We start from the raw sequence: 19,264 nt of genomic DNA, 5'->3' as shown, positions 1-19,264 counted from the left end.
ATTACACAACCTAGCCATTTTCGTAACGTAACGTAATGTACAGGACGTAAGTAAGTAACATACCGATATAAAATTTTTTATTATTACATCAAATTCAAACATACATATGAAAAACATATGTTTAACAATAACGTGTAAGTTCTAACTAACAAATTCGTAACAATTGCACAGGTGTGCATACATCAACTCAACTGCGTAAGTGGGAAGCGTTTTATAAAAATATGTGTAACTAGTCGAAACAAAATAAAAACTGTCAACACTATACATTTATCTACGACTATTTCACAGTCTACGTAACACGAATCGAAAGGATAATGTAGGTGGCCATACATAGACGTTTTTCTTATCGTTTAGAAGAGCGCAACCTTGTTCCCACGTGTTTCACCGACTACATTATCCAATTGAATTGTCGAATCTATCGTCTATCTACAAAAATAATCGTTCTGTGGGCGCGAAACAATAATCTCTGCAAATACTTGATCAAGATGCGTTTAATAGTCAAGATATAAAAATTTCTGGTCGTAGAAGAAGGTATTAAAGTGAAAAGTTATAAATTCAGCAACAACAATTCACAGGTTAATAAAGGATGGCCGAGTGGCGGCCATATTGGAAGCTGTACAAAAATACCACCATAGAAGAATAATTCCGGTGGTTGTGTCATCATCATCATCGTCAGTACATTGTCTTGTGATCGACCAATTCGTTAAAGCATGCAAACGGGGCGGGCCTATTTACAAGGAGGATCAGAAGGGCGTAACGCAAAATCATCACAAACAAAAACGAAAAATCGAATAATTTATTAGAAAACGCTACAAACGAACAAAAATAAAGTGGAAACAGAATACATACAACACGTCACGTTTGAACAACAGTGATTGGTCCATAGACAATGTGATTGTGAATATATTCGCCTTCGTCTGTTTTTTGCATTTTTCTTTTTAAAATTTGTCTAATACCCTGTGCGATATATCGAAGTTTGCATTGTGCGTAGTTTCCGGTAGTCGAAATTGCATCAGTCGTCAATATCGATAGTCAACGAATAAAACAGCAAATAGGAAAACGAGACCTCGGTTATATGTACAGTTAGGCCTTACTTAAGTTCACGTCATTTAGCACAGCACGTTCGGCAGTAGCCTTGTATCACTAGGGGGTTTATTACAGTACTATGTACACAGATAAAACTCCGACTTACTGTCCACCACCACACATCGTCGAAATTCACGGAACACTAAATTTTTTTGGCACTGGAGATCTCTTTTTGGCAAAACGAAATTTCAACGATGTGTCTGTGGTTACAGTAACGTGGTCTTGTCTCAGGAAACGTCGCGGTGCCTGGACTTTTTGTGACCGCCGAAAGTGAACCACGTTCCCACTTTGCGACCTAGCGAGTTCGAGTTCGTGTTCAGCTGGAGGGCAAATCCCATGTAGGCGGGACTGTGCTTGTAGTTTTTACCGGCTGGAATAGACTTTTTAGAGCCGGAGGACGACGACGCTTCCGATCTAACAATACCTCTGGGCTTCCGGGGCGGCCGCCGCTGGGAGCGGGCTGCCACTTTCGCCAGTTGCTTGGCCGAAGGTGGAAACTCCAAACCGTCGTCTTTATCCTGAGCCACCAGTTTGCGCTCCTCGGAGAAGGCTTGCAACCATCGCTGTTTGTCGGACGAAGAGCGGCAGCAGAACAGCAACCATTTATCGCGGATACAGCTGTACACTTTGATGGCATGTCTCACGCTAACACCTAAATGGTTGTCTGCAAAATTACGGTTTATGCGTGTCGTCGGTACTACACTTAGTAGACGATTCGATACATTTTGAGTAGGCAACTTTTTTTTTTTACCTTACTTAATACAAAAGTTCTATACCCCGTCTATCGAACAGATGGACTGAAGGTTTTTCAACATTTGCGGAGTTCAGTGAAAAAATAAAAATCACTGCCTACTCAAAATTCACGGTTGCTTATTTTTTGACGCCGAATTGAGTGGACTATAAATGATTTTACCTTTTCCGTCAGGTACGTCGATGACTTCGCTTGTGTCCAAGCATATGCGACCCTTGTACACGTACACGCTCCTTTTTAATATGTCCTACGAAAAATATTGAAGTTGGGCTTGTATTGAAAGTGGGTTGGTTACCTTTTTGCAGTAGACAATTTGGTGGTCAAAAAGGAACAGAGTGATGTTGTTGGTCCACATGCCGGTGGTGACCTTCACGACTTCGCCTTGGTGAATTAGTTGGCTGCTTATATCGATCAGGTCCTCGCCCTGAAAACACGAACGTCTTGTAAATTGAAGTAAACCGTGCTTTTGTTCAGTGGGCTGTGTAGGTATGACGTGTATACAATACGACTGTCAGTTGTGGGGAGTGGGGTGAAGGTCTCTACAAGTTTAAGTATCACCAGGTAAACTGTACGGAGTTGGAAGTTTCGTTCAATCACTTAGAATTTACTGGGTGTTTTAATTTTTTACTTTTTGAAACATTTAATAAGGGGAAAGTTGGAGTTTTACACTTTCCTTTCGGAAAATACCTTGTTTGTCATTAATGATGTACCAAACTTTTCATCATTATTATTGATCGCCTTCATTTTGCCGACGAAGCTGCATTTCTACGACAACAAAAAACACAGTGCCAATTTTATGTCAGAATAGGAATTTTGTTTTGGTAATTTTTGCGCACGATTACCAACGGAAAAATTTGGGCGAAAGTTGTAGACTCATCATATTTTGCACAATTTAGATAGTATTTTTTCGGCAAAATTATGACACGTTTACGCTCGGGAAGTAAAAATCTGTGTTGTAAACGGTAAACAAGAAGTAGTTGATTGCTTAACCCTCGAAGCTGGACCACTTCGAGACTCTTTTGTTGTAATACCATTTTCTCGGTAGGCGCAAATATCTGTCTTGGGTTTTCCTTATGTTTTTGCTCTTTCTCATATACAAAAAACGTCAAGTTGGCGGTGGACGAGCGGGCTCTTTTTCGTGATCCACTCACAGTGGGAATCAACAAGACAGCTTAAATTCCAGCGCCAACTTGAGGACAATTTTGCATCACTTCTTCATATTTTCTTCGTTTAAGAAGTATCGACGAAAAGATCATGTGTTGTTTATTAACTGCCGCCCCAAATCTGACCTGGCTTAAGTTGACCTGGCCTAGCATGACGTAACCTCACTTGACCTCATCTGACCTGACGTCGGCGCTTCGTACTCTTCTTAAGAGACCTCAAATTGCTGTTGTTTTTTGAATGATTGTAATGACTGGGATTACTTTGTACGATATCCATGTCTTCCAGAAGTCAGTTTTTAGAAAAATTACAAGCTAAGAGCAATAAGTGATTATTTTTTATCCTGTTCAATGGCGCTCGTTATTAACAAATAAGTAGAGTCCATTAAATGAATTTTATGGTGGGGGTTAGTCGGTAGGATATCTTCAAGGATCAATTTTTTTTTTATGTTGACAGGAAACAAGTGACTATTGTGTACAGTTACTTGTTACTGATTTCTCGGTATTTCTCGTATATTTTGGGATTATTAGTAGTAAATCATTCAGTGTGTCTCAGGAGCCTTATTAGTTTTATTACGATGGATTACTACTTTTATTTCTTCCTTTTTCCCCCATTTCGTCAAACTGCCTTTGAGAATGCTTCCGCTTCTCGAGACGTCCTTTACCCGAACGTTCGTCATCGCCTTGGCACCCATTCAAGAGCCCTATCATTTCAACGAGAGAACATTCCACAATCACCCAAAAACCGTTATAAACGAAAATACGACCACAATAAAGCTTTTCATGTAAAAATTCGCCGCTTCAGCTATAAAGTCGTTATCGCATGTATACGCCTACTCATCCGTCCAATATTCCGTGAAAGTGATGATTTATGTTAAACGCATTGTGATTCAGCTCCTCTCATAGATTTCCATAACTGCGGTTAAAGCTCAGAAGGCAACCGTATGAAATTTAATGAATCTATTCAAAACCAGAATACGGAACTGACAACATATGGGGGTGCCTCCCACATCGCCGAACATAATTTACCATCCACGATTAAATATTCTCCCCATTAAAGTTTTTTCCGTTGCATTATTTATGAAAATCAGAAAAAAAATTCATGCTTACCTCCCACCCCTCCACCCTTTGTTGCCACGCAACCAGTTTCTCCAAACTCTCCATCCTCCTCTTCCTCTCGTTAATCAAAACGGCCACGCCCCGCATCACTTCCAAAGCCTCCTTGATATCGTTATAGTCTTTATGGTCGGGTTTCGTGTACTTGAGCAACTCGGCCAGCTGCAGAGGGTACTTGCAGATCCTCTGTACCGGCGTCAGCAAATACCCATCCAGCGGAATCTCGATCAGTCCCCTCATCAAACGGCAAGCCTCGAAGAACTTGCTGTAGTTGTTGAACTGGTAGAGTTCTTGCAAGGCGGCCGTCGCCGACGGATGGCTATTGCAGTACTCGGAGTACATCTTGAACCCGGCCCGGTGCTTGAGGAAACAACTGCCGACGCAACTCTTGTAGGGGGCGTCGAAGTCGATCTGCGCCTCCAGGTCGCGGACGAAACTCGACTGGAACCTCAGGATGTCCTCTAGATTGATGAAGATGGTGGCGATCTGGTCGGCGGTGAACATGTCCTGGCGCTTGTGGCACTCGGCTATGTAACCCTCGGCTACGTCCTGCAGGACCTACACGAAAAGACGAGACTCGAGGGTCGACAAACGCCGCACGAGGTCGTTACCTTCACGAAATCCCTCTCCGTCTTGACCAGCTCCCTGACGACGCTCGTCCTGACCTGGTCGTTCGACAGCAGCGAAATGCTCGTCCGCCTCCGTATTTGCGACGGTACGGTTTTCCCCGACGCCATGGCAGCCAGACAGTCCTCCACCGTATCCTCTTGACTTACCCTCAGCCGGACGAACTGAGCCGGGAACCAACCCGATTTGCCCCCCGTCGAGCCCCACCACCACTCTCTATTGGCCGTCTCCAGCACCTCGATGAGGTCCCCGGCGCGAAACGCCAGTTCCTCCGCCTCGAAGGCGACGTGATCGAAGACGGCCTCCGCCAAAATCACCATCTCCTCCTCCATTGCCAATTCGAGCGACTTCTTTCGTTCCGTCAACGAGGCGATCGACGATTCCGAATCCGACATCATCTCGTCGTCGGAAGTGCCGATGCGGCCGTCGTGCTCGTCCTCGCTGAGGACGTGAGAGCCGCCTAGCCGTAAACCTGAAAAATCAAACACGGTACAGCAAAGCCGACGATTGCATATAACGGAGACGTACCTGCGGTTTTGGTCCTCATCAGCGGCGACAACTTGTCTATATCCAACGGCTGGCTGAGCGACCTTCGCAGTTGACCTCGGCGGTGGGTCACCCTTAGTTGGACGCCGCCGGGAACATCCGGAGGTTTTCTGCGGGGGCTTTGGGGGCGCCCCCGCAGCGGACTCGGTGTCGACATTAGACGCTTGTAGGAAGATCGGGCGTCCCAGTGGAGGAGTCGCTGACCTCCGAGGTCGGATCGGGTTCTTCGGACTTGATTATGGCGATGGGTACGTTGTTTTAAATCAGACTGAGAGAGACAAAGAAAGAAGATTACTTTATGGAATTAATGTAAGGAATGAATAAATGAATGAATGCGATGGGAGTGCAGAAACGACGCTTTCGAGGAAACGGGGGGAAATAAAATAACACTATCAGCAAATAAATCAGCATTTTAATTGTATTTTACATTTCGGTGTGTTGCAAAACGACTGGTTTAACAATAGTGGTGGTAGTACTTAAACTTAATTAAAGTGCCATTAAAAATATTGGAGTCGCTCGAAATACTTCTTCCATTACAGATTAGTGAAAGGGAGGAATAATTATTTTTTTAAACAACGAGTTGAAAAATTAAAAACACATTGCTACATTCATTTACACACACGTACTACAAAGTTCAAGTTCAATAATATTTGGGAGAATCAATAAAATCGTCCTTGGTCTCCTTAGCCCCTCAAAATACAAAGCAAATAAAGTAAAATAATGTTGTAAAATCTATTGTTGCTTTCAAAAAGGGATTACAAGTTAAAACACAGTATGCGTCTCTTGTCAAAAGTCGCATTGCATGACTTACACTCATGCCGTGCATTAGTTTTTCTTGTTATCTCATAATAACTATTTTGCTGTTATTTTACCTCATCAAAATCTACTAAAAAACACCAGAAGTGATATCCAAAACTGTATACTGGGATCAAAATTAAAATATGAAAATAACTTCGGTGTTTCCCTCAATCCATTGTAATAAGCTCGATTTGGCGACGGCTTAATTTTATATTTTCTCGACGTTTCACATCTTCTAGAACATGAAAAAGTAGATCCCCGTTTTAAATTTTAAAAATAAATGTGAAAAATTTTTGTTATTCTTATTTTGGTAGATATTAGCTGTTTCGAAGAATCTAGAAGAAAGTAGAAGAATCTAAAAGAGTCTGCAGGGATCTGAAATGATCTGGAAAAATTTGAATGAATCCGAGAGAATCTCGAAGAATCTAGCAAAATCTAAAAAAATCTGGAAGAATTTGGAGGAATCTGCAGGGATCTGATATACTCTCGTACTTTTGGTTTATGAACCCACCTCGATTTAGTTTATTTATTAGCATTATTTTATTGTTTAAAGCATCTCGTGCTTTAAGTCACATAATACGTAATGGACTTGCAGGGAGACGGTGTATTTTTTTTATTGATCAAATCCAAAACGGCACACCAAATTTTCTCGACAATTTGAGACTATAGTAATGAATTACATACCAAATATACACCAAGAATTTTATACGTGCTTAATCGCCGAACCGTTTCAGTGCATAAATAGGTAACTGACAGCCTACAGTACTGTTTTTGTTCAGTTGTTTTTTAGTCTGCTCTAATTATTATAGCTCCCAAGAGGATTGGCACCATCAACTCCTCAAATTGTCAATAGACGATATCGACGATACAGATCATTAACATCCCGCCGATTTTCGTCGAGTATTCCACTCGAACACAATTACGAGTGGTCGCAGTAAACATCGCAGAAAAATACGGAGTTTGTTTCGCACTACATGTATTTGTCAGAGCCTGGTTTAAATACGGGGCACTCTTTTCGACGTTCTTCCGCTACATTACTTGCGACCGCCGGGGAACATCTTGTAGGTTTGAAACGACGTACTGAAGTTATGTTCATGATCCTCTCCATAAAAAATTGGAGCGGAGAAATTTTTCAAAGGGAAAAGAGAGCCACTGGTGTGTGAACTTAACCCAATATACTAAAAGAGGCCCGATTTTCAGAAAATTTAAACACTCGGTTGTTATTAAACTCGACAAATATGGTTTCGTGGTGAATCATGGTGTGACTAAAAAATAATTTCTGAAAGGCCAATTAAACCCAATTTGTACAATAAAAGTGGTGGGTTGTTAATGAAGGTGATAAGAGTGGAATTTGAAAGAAAAATATTGACGCTTCGCACATACTTTAAACCATAACGGTGTTATCTAATCGGGGAAAATGATTTCCATGTTTGTTCTTTGCTTGTAGTATTTAAAAAATACTGAAGGTGGTAATGATAATCAGTATTTGTCACTCTGTGTATACAAAGTGGTGTTGTTGACGAAAAAACAAGGCAAATATTTAATTATCGTATTTGAGTAGTGTCGTGTTGATAAAAACCGATGACACGATTAAATATTTGTGTCTGAAAATAAGTATTTTCACAATTTTTGCAAGCATTGTAATTCTGGGTCTAGATCGATGGACGTGTTTATTTTAAACAAACATGTGGCTATCGTCCAAACGTGCCTTAATATAGAACCCACATCACAACTTGTTTTTGAACGCGACCCAGAGTACGTATAATTTTGAAAAAGAATATCAAATAAGGTAACAATGTACACAATACGTTCGCAAAGTAGCCATCTGTCGCGTCAATTTTTCAATGCAAAACCTCGCTTGTCGACTTCACAATGTCTGTTGTGCACTCAAGTGTGACGCTTGAATGAAGGGGTGAAATGGCTCGATTGAATCGAGAACCAGAATACGTTTTTTTGTTGAAATACAGTTTGATATCACTTCCGGCGAATTCTTATCTTTTCAATTCCTATACACCCATATACACCCGTCCCCGTCGATCCCGTTTAACATTTCTACATGTGCATAATTCATGGTTTCTATTTCTTCGTGGCCCGATAGCGGGCACGTTTTCGGCCATAAACCCATCAAAAACCAATTAAGTAGAGTACTTCCACAGTAATAATTCATGAATCACTCACAAATTCGATAAAGCGTTCCTACGACAAAGCACAGGTGTCCACGCTACGAAAAAGGGGCGATAATCCATCATGCCAAAACAAATCACCACCGAAATTAACAATCCTCCAATACCGACGTCACGGCCACTTTAAATGCACCACTCCCACAAAGACGCCTCGACGCAACAGTCTTCCTCATTTATCAAGAACTGGTCTTTTTATCTGGAAAAGAACAGGGACGTCCGCGTCACCATCGCAAAAACGCACTCGGACACTAGCACAGGTAGCCGCAGATGTTCCACCCTTGGTTTTCGCACTGAAACACCTGCCCTTGCGCCCGCCGCCAAATGCCGCCGCCGCCGTATCAGCATTGTGCGGTGCGTTCGCACGACGACATCCTGAAATCGACTTCCCGGTCGTTCGCCGTAGAAACGAGTGGGAATCCTTGCTCGATATCAGAAACACGACTTGCATTCGAACATGGGCGTCGACTCCGGGAGAAACGGGGGCCGAGTACAGTTTCAGTTTACATGGGAGGTTGCGGATCGATAGGGCGGGATGGTTTTTCGCCGGGTGTGCGGTCACGTTTTAAGCAGAAATAAAACGAAGAAGGCGACATTCGGAATGTACATTCAAACTTAGAGGATGTGGCGTCATATACATTATAATACATTCCTTTTTCCTTTCAGAGCGATCGTTAAGGCATATTTTCAGGGGCGGCTCGTGCCTGGACTTGACGCAAGATGTGGAAAAGTGCTGTTCTGCGTCACGCTTACGTTGCGGTTCAATGACTCACCTCCGCTGCAAGCTGTTTTATTTATGACTTACAACAAAATCTCGACTCGTCACATTTATCTAGTCGATGTCGGCAAGCATCGGTTTTGTGGTTCTAGAATATCGTACAAAATCTAGTGGCTTATTTTTAGAAAAAAAAAAAAAAAAAAACTCAAAAACTGAAGCCACACTTTTGGAAATGGAACATCCTATATATTTTTACATATACTAATTGGCCTCTTGGATTCTATAGCCACCGTGTATTTTAAAAATTTCAATGTGATGTTGCCACGTTGTTCAAATTCTTTGGAATTTTTTAGCGATGCAAGGGTTCAAAAAATTTGTTACAATATTTTATAGAATTTTCTATAAACGCTCTGTATTTTAAAATTTAATTTAACTCTCAAAATATTGCAACGTAGATCTCAAAAATAACACTAAGGGAATTTTTGGAGAACTCTCGGTTTGTTGTTCACGCAAATGCAGCAACAATTAATTAAAATGTAATTGGGGCAATAACATCCACAAAATTTACACAATAATGTAAAACTACAAAACCGATCATAGATGTCTCAAAGAGCGCCAGTTTTGAATATTAATTACTTTTTAATAAACGCTGTTTTGATCAACAACAGTAAGATCGAGTCCTACGCTTATTTTATGCCGAATTTAGAGCTATAAAGAGTAGTAAAGCAATTGGTTGGTTTGATTATGATTGACGACCGTATTTTAGATTCACTGTGGGCAGATGCACGTCAGACTCGGTCAAATAGGACATTTCGTGTTAACCTAAACAAATAAATAAAAAATTAACTGAGGATAGTTTTAACTTATTTGTTGCAAAGATTGTTATTTTTCGTTTTGATAAACACCGGACCCATTTTTTGCAGCTGCGTAACTAACTGTCAGTGAAAATATTCATTAAAATCCAAATTCAATCTCATATTTTTGTAGATCATCAGATCGACCATTCAAGTTCATAATAACTAATCAGCCTATCGTAAAGAAAACCCGTTATCCCTAAAACACTTTCATCGGATGAGTCCATTTGTAATAAAAACAGGCTGATGAAGACAGTAATGAGGACAAACGAAAGATAAAGCGCATGAAATATATATCGTGTCGTAAAATTTCCTTGGAATATTTTCCTTCCGAATTAATAACTTAACATCGGCAGTAAGAAGTTTATAGTGCAGCTCGTAAACTTTCCAGTTTGCAGGAATTTATTCGTCCGAATTGACTAAATTTGTACTTGTAACGACTTAATGAGGTAGCAGCGCTACGTTTTCTAATTTATCGGACTTAACACACGGGCGCTGAAATTAAAACGTCCAGGATATTTACTGTCGCCTTTTTTAAATACACCAGATTAGAGTTTAATTGCAGAACTTTACGTCCGAACGCCGGCTTGCCGTCAATCTCTTCGACACTTCAAACAAGCCCAAGTTCACGCAAATATTTAGAAGAAATCACCTGATTTATCCCGGAAAAAAATTCCCCGACGCTGGTAGCACCAAGCCGTTAGTATAAAATTAGACCGAGTGCGACATTTCGGTCGATACTTCGTGTACTTGTGCAGTCGCACTTTCTAGAAATAAAACAAACCGACTGCGACTGGGGGAAAATTCGAAAAATTCGTTAACCCTACACGGACGGTTTTATTCGACGCTCGAGACCAATTCGGCAGCGGTTTTATTTCATTCCTCCTCATTCAGTCGATAACAAGAGGATACAACTAATTGATATTTTGTCGTTTTCCAACTTCACCAGTAAACGAGCATTCCAGGTGCCACAGGAGACAAATTTAGAACCATATTTGAGGCCAGCAAGATTTATCGTCCGAAAACTTACAAAGCTGTGTTCTGCGTCTCCAGAACGAGACTAATTTCGCACTAATTGCTCGACTTTCATTCTGTGGCGCCAAAAGTTAATTTGGGGGTGGTGGAATTAATTTAGGGGAGGTTTTATGTCATCTTTGAACGTTTTAAACTGCTTTAGTAAGTCACCGAATGAGCAATAGTAGAGAAAATTTACTTAATTTTAAATTTTAGCCCAGTTAAGAGTGGTAAAAATAATCAACTTTAAAAAACTATGATTACGTATTTACTAATCTATTCGCTACCTGCGGCTTCTGCACAACCTCCCGACCAGGACTACGAGTCACACGAGATCAAGTCAACTCAAATTTAATCGGGTCGGGTTAGATGATACGATAGTCCAAAGTTGTTTAAATTTGGTAAAAGCACTTAATGACGGTACATTTTCTTATGAATGGTAAAAATAAAAAATCGGTCGAAAGCTATTTCGATATCATAATTGGGCAAATTTTGGTTAGCGTTTTACCATCTACACGATATTCCTAACATACATACAAAATACAATCGGTCCAGTAGTTTTGGAGAATATCTGCCAAATAAAAATCTTAACAGAAGACACACAGACTGGACCAGGAGATCTAATTTTTCATACTCTATGGGTCATGAAATGTCTAGAAAACATAAAAGTCGGCAGTCGCCCCCCGATAGACTCGATTGCTTACGCTCAGGAAGCAAAAATAAAAATCGCAAAACTAAATTTTATAATTTTTATACAAAATTATTTCATACTTTTCAAGCATTCAAAAAATTCACTGTCTTAGAAAAAAAATTCTAAATCAACTCAGATTCATAAACCACAAATACAAATTTACGTGACGTTATCAAATTGCTGCTGGGTATGAACAGAGATTAACTGTCTAATAAACATCAGCACAGAGACAGGCACACAGAAACGGTTTTTTTTTGCTACTCTAGAGGTCATGAAACGTCGAAAAAACATGAAAGTAGCTGTTATCCGAATAGACGATATTACAATATTTCTTTAGCTTACACTCGGAAAATAAAAAATGTTTTTCTTACATTAGCATAAAATGTTAATTATACTGAAGGCGCATTCATAAACCACAAGTACAGGAAAATGTTAATTTGACATAAATATTTATCAATGTTTATTTGTACTTTCGACACAGTACAAAGAAAACATTTTTTTCATAAATGATTTTCCTATTACATGTTTTCTATCAATTTTTCCTTCTTTAGATAATCCGATAAAAGCAGTGTGCGATTCTATTTTAGCTACTTTATTTTCAGTTATACAGGTTTTTGCATATCTCTAAAAGAATAAAAAACACTCTTGTTGCCGAAGGATTTGTGTTTTTGGTCTCTTATCCGTAATAAAAACTCTGTACCCAATTTTTACAAATCTCATAATAAAACGACTTCGGTTTGCAAAGAAATAAAAAGTGTTTTCGGTAATTTAATTCAGGCCGTGAAAACTTTCATTGCAGTCAATATCCGCGATTCCAGTTTTGGCTTTTTGTTGGCGATTTCAGGAAACTCATATTTAAATATTAGAAAAACGTAAACATAAATTTTGTAAGAATTTTAATCCGGTTTAGCGAAATCTTAAAGTCGGAAATTGCAGAAGCCATCTTGTCGCGATGTGCTCAACATGAGCCAAATAACAGATCCTTTACATATACCGGTGCAATGGCCACTTCATCGTATTTATGCAAACAGTCGAGGTTGTGTTGCATTGAAAATTAATCTTGTCTGTGATTGTGTTGAGTACCGCCCTGACAGATGGAAAATCGTGATTAGGGATCTAATGGAAAATGTAAATTCAGCGGATTCTAAAGGGGTCGGGGAGATGGACACGTGATGGAAATGGGTTTCCACGGAAAAACTTTCCTGAATTTTATTTATATTGTGGGTGTTTTAATATGGTACAGCGGAGACACATTCTCGTTACGACGGCACAGCGCATTCAAAAGAAATGTATTAGAGTATAATACAAAAAGTACATTTTTTATGAATGAGCTAAAACAAAGCGTGTTATTTGCATGAAATTATTGATCAAAACCAGAACTGCTACACTGTTGCCCTGGTAAATGGCCGAAGGTGCTGTAACGAGCTTGAACTGTGTAGGTTCGCAAAAAATTCAATTAGCTGTATCTACAACGAGATATTTATGAAGATCGATAGTTTTTCTTGGTTAGTGTCGACTTATTCCGGGCCTGTGTGGGTTATGCTTGTAGTAATTAACTGAATAAATACCCGAGAGAAACGTATCAGTGTATCTTTAATTTCAACAGTAACGAACTACGACCGAAAAATAATAGCGTCCCTTCCGGTTTGACTTGGTAGCGCACAAAATCCGTCAGCAATGCATTTTGTATGGGAGGATTCGCGGCGTAGTTGTCAGTTATCCAAAAACCTACCGATTTTTTAATTATCTTAAATTTTTGCTATTCCGCTTTTATTCGTGTGAATATTGGATTTTTATATATTTAAATTCGATGACAATGACAAGATTCACGTATCAACTACTTTGTAGAAATCGGTAGGTGTTTGAATAATTGATTGACACCGTCGCGAATTTTGCCAAGTCAAATCGGAACGCACAGTAGGTGTTTGGCGCACCGATTATCGAGTCGGTGCCTGTTACCGCTATTAACATGGCACGGATGCGTTGTGCAAGCACGAATCGCGTTGCATATTTTATCAGTGCGACTCGTTATCAGCAGCAAGATGAAACTTGATCTAAGTTTAATTTCCGTGTGTAATAAATTGACGACAGCGACAGTTAACGAGGTCGTAAATTTTATAACATACCTATAAACGAAAAGCTAAACGTTCAGCTCACAATTAGTATGTTTCAAAGACACACAAAAGTCGGAAAGAATCGTTATAGTAAAGCAAAATTCAAAATTTGCATTGTGATTTAGTAGCAGTGTAACGGCTACAATTTGTAATTGGGAAATAAAGGTTCCTACAATTTCGCACTCCACCTACCTTAAATTTATCGATGAGTATTTGATTGAGCAGATCGGAGTGGGGTCTGGAACCTTTTCCATGCGGAGTCCTTCGCCTAATGGACGGAGGACTATCCGTATCGTCACCAGGTGGGTCAGTGTCGTGTGATTCGGAACTATCGCCAGCGCCCCCACAGCCGGGCATCATCTGCAACCGAGAAAGTCTCACACCAAATCCTCAACACCTTCGCGTGTCATGTCGGTCCGTCTGTGTTCGCGCAAACAAATGAGAAACATGACCATAGATAAAATGACAACAGTATAGTTTACAAGGGTTCGATCCATCCGTACACAAAAAATGAGTCGGTGTGGATAAGTGGGTACAAAGTCGCTCAAGTTGCAAACTGTTAGAAAGGGTGCAACGGTTAGGTGTTACAGAAGTGTCCAAGGCAGTTTTACGACTAAAGCGACTTTTGAAAACCCTACTAGCGACGAACAGTGTCTGAGTGGTTGCGGGACACTAATGGGTTCACGCAAGTCTGTGGTCCTTCTTCTTTATGTGAGGTGTGAGATGCAGTAAAATGGGGATTTTTGTGTCAACAACAATGATTACTTTATTACTAGAATAATGAGAATATTTGTGTTTATAATAGGTAGAGGTCTGGCTGGCGAGATAACATTTTATAAGCTCAGTGCACTTTTCGACGGCGATATAAAGCAGGGGATGCTTGACCGTTACGGTTGGTATTACGTGACTGTTGGTGGATGTGAATCGTAAAATATTCCATAATCACCTGACAAAAGTCGTAAAGACCTCGTATACGAGCTCGGAGAGCATAAAGAGCTTAAGCGGGCATAAAGACTAATTACTTTCATAAAAATGGGGATTTTACTCAAAAAACTATAATGGCGAGTTTATCACACGTACACAGTTTATTGTTCGTTTGTTTTTGAGGACATTCAGCTGAAGCTAACTTCCACCTCCCTTAATGGGAGTAGCTTTATTCTGACTTATAGATAAACAAATATACTCATAATATTTTGCACATTTTAGAATGAATTTATTCAGCAAAACTTCGAGATGACGTCAATCAGTTCATGAAGGGGATAGTCAGACAAATTTTGATTAGCATTCTATCACCTACACGATATTCCTAAAACACATCTAAAGTTTCACAACAATCAGCTCAGTAGTTTGGAAGATTATCGGCCGAACAAAATCGGCAACAGAAGACATAGAAAATTGTAGTTTTTCAGTTGCTACTTCTACATTTGATTTTCCGTATTGGTCGGACTCTACCTTGCCGTCACAAAACTGTAGGTGCTCTACAAAACCAAACGAAAGTGTGAATTTCACTTTATTTTTGCAGAGAAAGCCCAAATTTTGGTTTATTATCCACAAAATTTGTCACACAATTATTTTAATTAAATATTTGCTCGCAATTTAATTCAATGAAACACCCACCACAGTAAATACCAAACGAAATCCAAAAATTCATCTCGGACCGCTTTCCGGACGAATAATCCGAGTATCATCCCTGGCAGCTTTGGGCGAAATCGAAAACCACTAAATTATTTCGTTGACGTGATTGAAATTGATTGCACTCCAGGCTAAAATAGCAAAAAGTTTTCCAACTAGTTTATTAATCAAAGGGGAAAATGAATCGGGAACATAGAAATTTCGTATTTGCTAAAAATCGCTCACACTCTACGGCGTACGCGCTCTTTTCGGCCATTGGTTTTAAACAAAATAAATTTGATTCCCCAAATTTTCTTTTAAACTGTTACGCAACGCTCTGGGAAAACACAACATAATGAATAAAGGTTGAACCGCGAAAAGTCCTCATAAAGGAATTACCGGAGGAAATTTTTATTAACATTCCCTTTGTTCCGAATTCTCTTACAAAATTTCTTCTGCGTTATAAAATTACATCGTTTGAAAAACGAAAACATTATTTGTTTGGCAAAATAACGCAGATTTATAATTACGGGCTTTTGTGATGCGAAATTGCTTGAAATAGTTCCGTGATGTTTAATAATAAAGAAAGTTAAAACTCATTTAAGCCTTCTTTTAATCTATCGTGTCTCAGTTAAACACCCCTCCGAGCCACTGAAGCGAATAAAATGAACAGCCAGCTGCATTATATATACAGAGTCGTTCTAAAAACTACATGATAGGTAGAGAACACCGGCCGAAGCAATCCAGAAAGACGCATTTCGTCGCCCCTCCCAATGTAAATCCAGCTTTAATAGTCTTAAACCTCGTCTTTCGTAATAAAACCTTCTAAAATGGCCTGTTAAGCCCTCAACGTGCCATAAAGCAACGACGGATTAAAACAAAGAACAAAAGTGAAGTAAATATTTACAGGGTGGGCGATAAAAGCGCGTCCTCTCCCTCGGGCCGGTGCGGATGTAGTACATGATAAAAACCACGATGAAAATAAACAAATTGTAAAAATTATGCGTTATACAAATATCTTACCAAGCTATTCTAGCCGCAGCCTAGTAAAAATTCGACAAAAATTAGTGTGCTGTCATTTCAGATAAGAAAAAAAAAAACGAATATATACTGTGTGATATGTGGTCCTACCTACCCATTGCTGTGCATTGGGGGAGGGAAAAACGACAAACTTTCCCTCCCCAAAGAGACATAAAAAGTTTTTATAACAACGAGTGACTTTACGATGTGCTTGATATAATAAGAAGGGTGCTGAAGGAGATGCTGAGAAAAATGAAGTGGCTTTGTTACTAACCTCGATCTGGATTCCGCTGTCGCCGCTGTTGCATTTCGCATTCCTCGCAGCTTTGTTCAGCTTTTTGCGTTCTTTACTCGAGCGCCAGATCAGAGGGCCGAAGCGGCTGGAAAGAACATTGCATTAAACGGGTGCTAAAAATTCACGAAACAAGACTAGAGAGCTTAACGCAAACAGAAATTCGATACGGTCCTTTTTCTTTACACAATGATATACGAGGACTAATCAGGAAAGACAGAGATTTTTTGACACAGGCTGACTCTTTTCTAAATGCCCCTCGTATCGTGCTTACGCCCTCCAAGCATTTCCACCATGTGCCATAAAAAAATTAACAAAATAAATAATACATTAAAAGTTTGCCTGCTCGCTTTAACCGCAATCACAATTACTCATTAAAACTTTGTCACAAGTTGTATTTCTTTCGCTACTTTAAATTATAATTTTCCAGCGATTTAACTGGAACTCGCCAACTTTACCAGCGAACTTTTAGTATTATCCCGTTTAAAAATGTTTTAAAAAAGTTTTCTAAAAAGGTCATTTTAAAATATTTGATAATTAATCTGCGAATAACAGGCACGACGTTGTGGTTATTTTCCTTTTTATGATGTTTACGGATTAAAAATTCTAAAGGATACTTTTTTCCTAATTTTTTTAGTAACCCAAACTTTTGTGATGATTAGAGAGCGGATTTCTGTCGGGCTACGTCACGATTATTAGGTGGGGACGCGTGAATCGCTGTGAATCAGTAGCGGGTAATAATCAGTGCATTTAATTTTCACTTATTCCATAAATACAATTCACGAAACCTTAATTCGTAAAACAGCTAGGTAAATGAGAACGGGAATTAACAGCAAAGTACAACGAAGCACCGTTATTTTATTCGAAAATAGACGAAGTGCAGCTAGTAACTGCTCTGAATTCCCGTCCCGCACGAGCCGTACCGAGTTTGGCCTTGCCAAGCCCGACAGAAATCCGCTGTCTAGTGATGATCGATATCGTAAAACAAGAGTTTGTTGTCACCATGACATCTAAATGATTAGCAGCTCTTGGTCACAAAACCCTCATATTTTCGGTTTACGGTTGAATCAAGTTATTTGGTCGTAGCACACACTTTGGTTCAAGTTATTACGGAAATGTCGCATTTCTACGTATTTTTATTAGGTTATGCGGAACAATACAGAAATACGTAGTAATCACATCTCCAGGTGTACGATTCCTCCAGAAACTATCCATTTGAGGATCAACTATTACGGTTGGTCAATTCTTCTAGAAATTCTACAACGTTCTGTCAACAATCTATAAATCTTGGTTGCAATCTTTAGCTGTGGTTTTATAACGTCACATCCCATTTTAACAAATTTGTTGCTGTATAGTCATAATGCACTGTTTAACATTTGTCGTTTTACATAGGCCGCATCTGTATTTCTTTGGAATAGTTAAATGTTAAAACTGCAATCATCCACAAATGTTTGTCGAAAATTTCTTGTCTAGTTTTCCGTGATTTTTTGTCTAGTTAGCTGACCCCTGGAGACGTTTGCCTCCCATTCAGAGTAACCCCGGCACTTTTTCGAAACAGTTTAACCAATCATCGACAAATGTTTGTCGAAAATTTCCGTAAATATAACACGCGGAACGTCTCAGTTCTTCCTGAACATCCATCGTATTTGCATTTAGAAGAAATAAAGAACCCTTAAAAATTAAAATACCAAACTCGTCAACGTCTGCCGCTGCGTCACGACGTCAACACACATCCAAAACCAACTTCATCCTCGTACATTCTTCCGCCCCTACAAATTTTCCCTTGCAGCTGTTGAATTTCCTGGAACCTCCCCCTCCCCCCTAATCCCGCTCCGGGCTACCGAAACGAAAAACCACTTTCTCAACTTACCTGCTCTTTTGCTCGGGTTGTTCTTCTTTCGTTTCAGCTGCGGTCGTCGCGGTCGAGGCCGACGCTGCATGACGGGGCGACTCCTCTTCGGAGCGGTCTCCCAGGATTTCCGAAAGAGCCTCTCCGAGATCGGAGGTACAACTGTCCCTGCTGGTGATCTTTTTTTGGTGGAAGCGGAGTGAGAACGTCTTCCTGAACTTTTGCAGGACGCTTTCGGTGGACGTGGTAGCTGGAAGGAGTGCGAAAACGTTTATAGGAGGTTTTACGCGTGTTATATGTGCGATTTTATGTTTGTATGTTTGAATGAATGATTAAAATAGTAATCTTCTATTCGGGTTTCGAGCGGGCTTCGAGCGGAGATAAAAACCTGATTGTTTCGGGGTAATGCAGGGTTTTAATATTCGCGAAAATGGGTCGAATGGACGATAGTTGACAGATACGAGCTATTGTTCGCGCAGATCGGTAGCTATTAAGGTTCGTTATTGCGGCACTAAAAGCTTTCATAGAGGAATTATTTTTGAACGTTCTTGGTCTGCTACATTCTTTCAAAGGAAAAAATTATATGAAAGGATAATCGTAAAGAATATAAACAATACTTGCCGTTGTCTGTTCACTATTTCAGAAGCGACACCCTGTAGTAACAGGTTTCGACGATAACATTGTTATTGTAACGTTCCCTACGCTTCCTAAAGATATGACACTGTCAGGTAAATGTGCTTCCTAGTTCTAACAAATAGTTTGCGAGATTCTGTTATCATCTTCCATGGTATTATATTTGGTTCTCAACTGTCAATAAGTGTTATAAAATAAGATTCT

General features: G+C 39.8%; 1 protein-coding gene across 4 annotated transcripts in view; it reads right to left on the bottom strand.

The window, feature by feature from the left end:
- Window positions 1–60: 60 nt before the first annotated feature.
- Window positions 61–19,264, bottom strand: part of LOC135124947 (uncharacterized) — a 132,832-nt gene continuing 113,628 nt past the window's right edge. For 3 of the 4 annotated variants that reach the window (XM_064050173.1, XM_064050175.1, XM_064050174.1), the window contains 11 exons: window positions 18,449–18,677; window positions 16,561–16,666; window positions 13,848–14,015; window positions 5,269–5,554; window positions 4,725–5,212; window positions 4,108–4,671; window positions 2,525–2,602; window positions 2,133–2,261; window positions 2,000–2,084; window positions 1,511–1,750; window positions 61–1,456 (listed from right to left, as the gene is read on the bottom strand). In XM_064050173.1, the coding sequence (XP_063906243.1) occupies window positions 1,314–1,456; window positions 1,511–1,750; window positions 2,000–2,084; window positions 2,133–2,261; window positions 2,525–2,602; window positions 4,108–4,671; window positions 4,725–5,212; window positions 5,269–5,554; window positions 13,848–14,015; window positions 16,561–16,666; window positions 18,449–18,677 (2,516 nt within the window). In that variant the 3' untranslated portion in view covers window positions 61–1,313. The remainder of the gene's footprint in view (window positions 1,457–1,510; window positions 1,751–1,999; window positions 2,085–2,132; window positions 2,262–2,524; window positions 2,603–4,107; window positions 4,672–4,724; window positions 5,213–5,268; window positions 5,555–13,847; window positions 14,016–16,560; window positions 16,667–18,448; window positions 18,678–19,264) is intronic. The other variant, XM_064050176.1, reaches the window with a different exon arrangement.

This window comes from Zophobas morio, unplaced genomic scaffold (genome assembly GCF_036711695.1).
Source record: "Zophobas morio isolate AGI-343-1 ecotype UQ-CSIRO unplaced genomic scaffold, CSIRO_AGI_Zmor_V1 ptg000008l, whole genome shotgun sequence".
In the NCBI taxonomy this organism is placed as follows: domain Eukaryota; kingdom Metazoa; phylum Arthropoda; class Insecta; order Coleoptera; family Tenebrionidae; genus Zophobas; species Zophobas morio.
The sequence above is the reverse complement of the archived record's forward strand: the minus strand, read 5'-3'. Positions and strand labels throughout refer to the sequence as shown.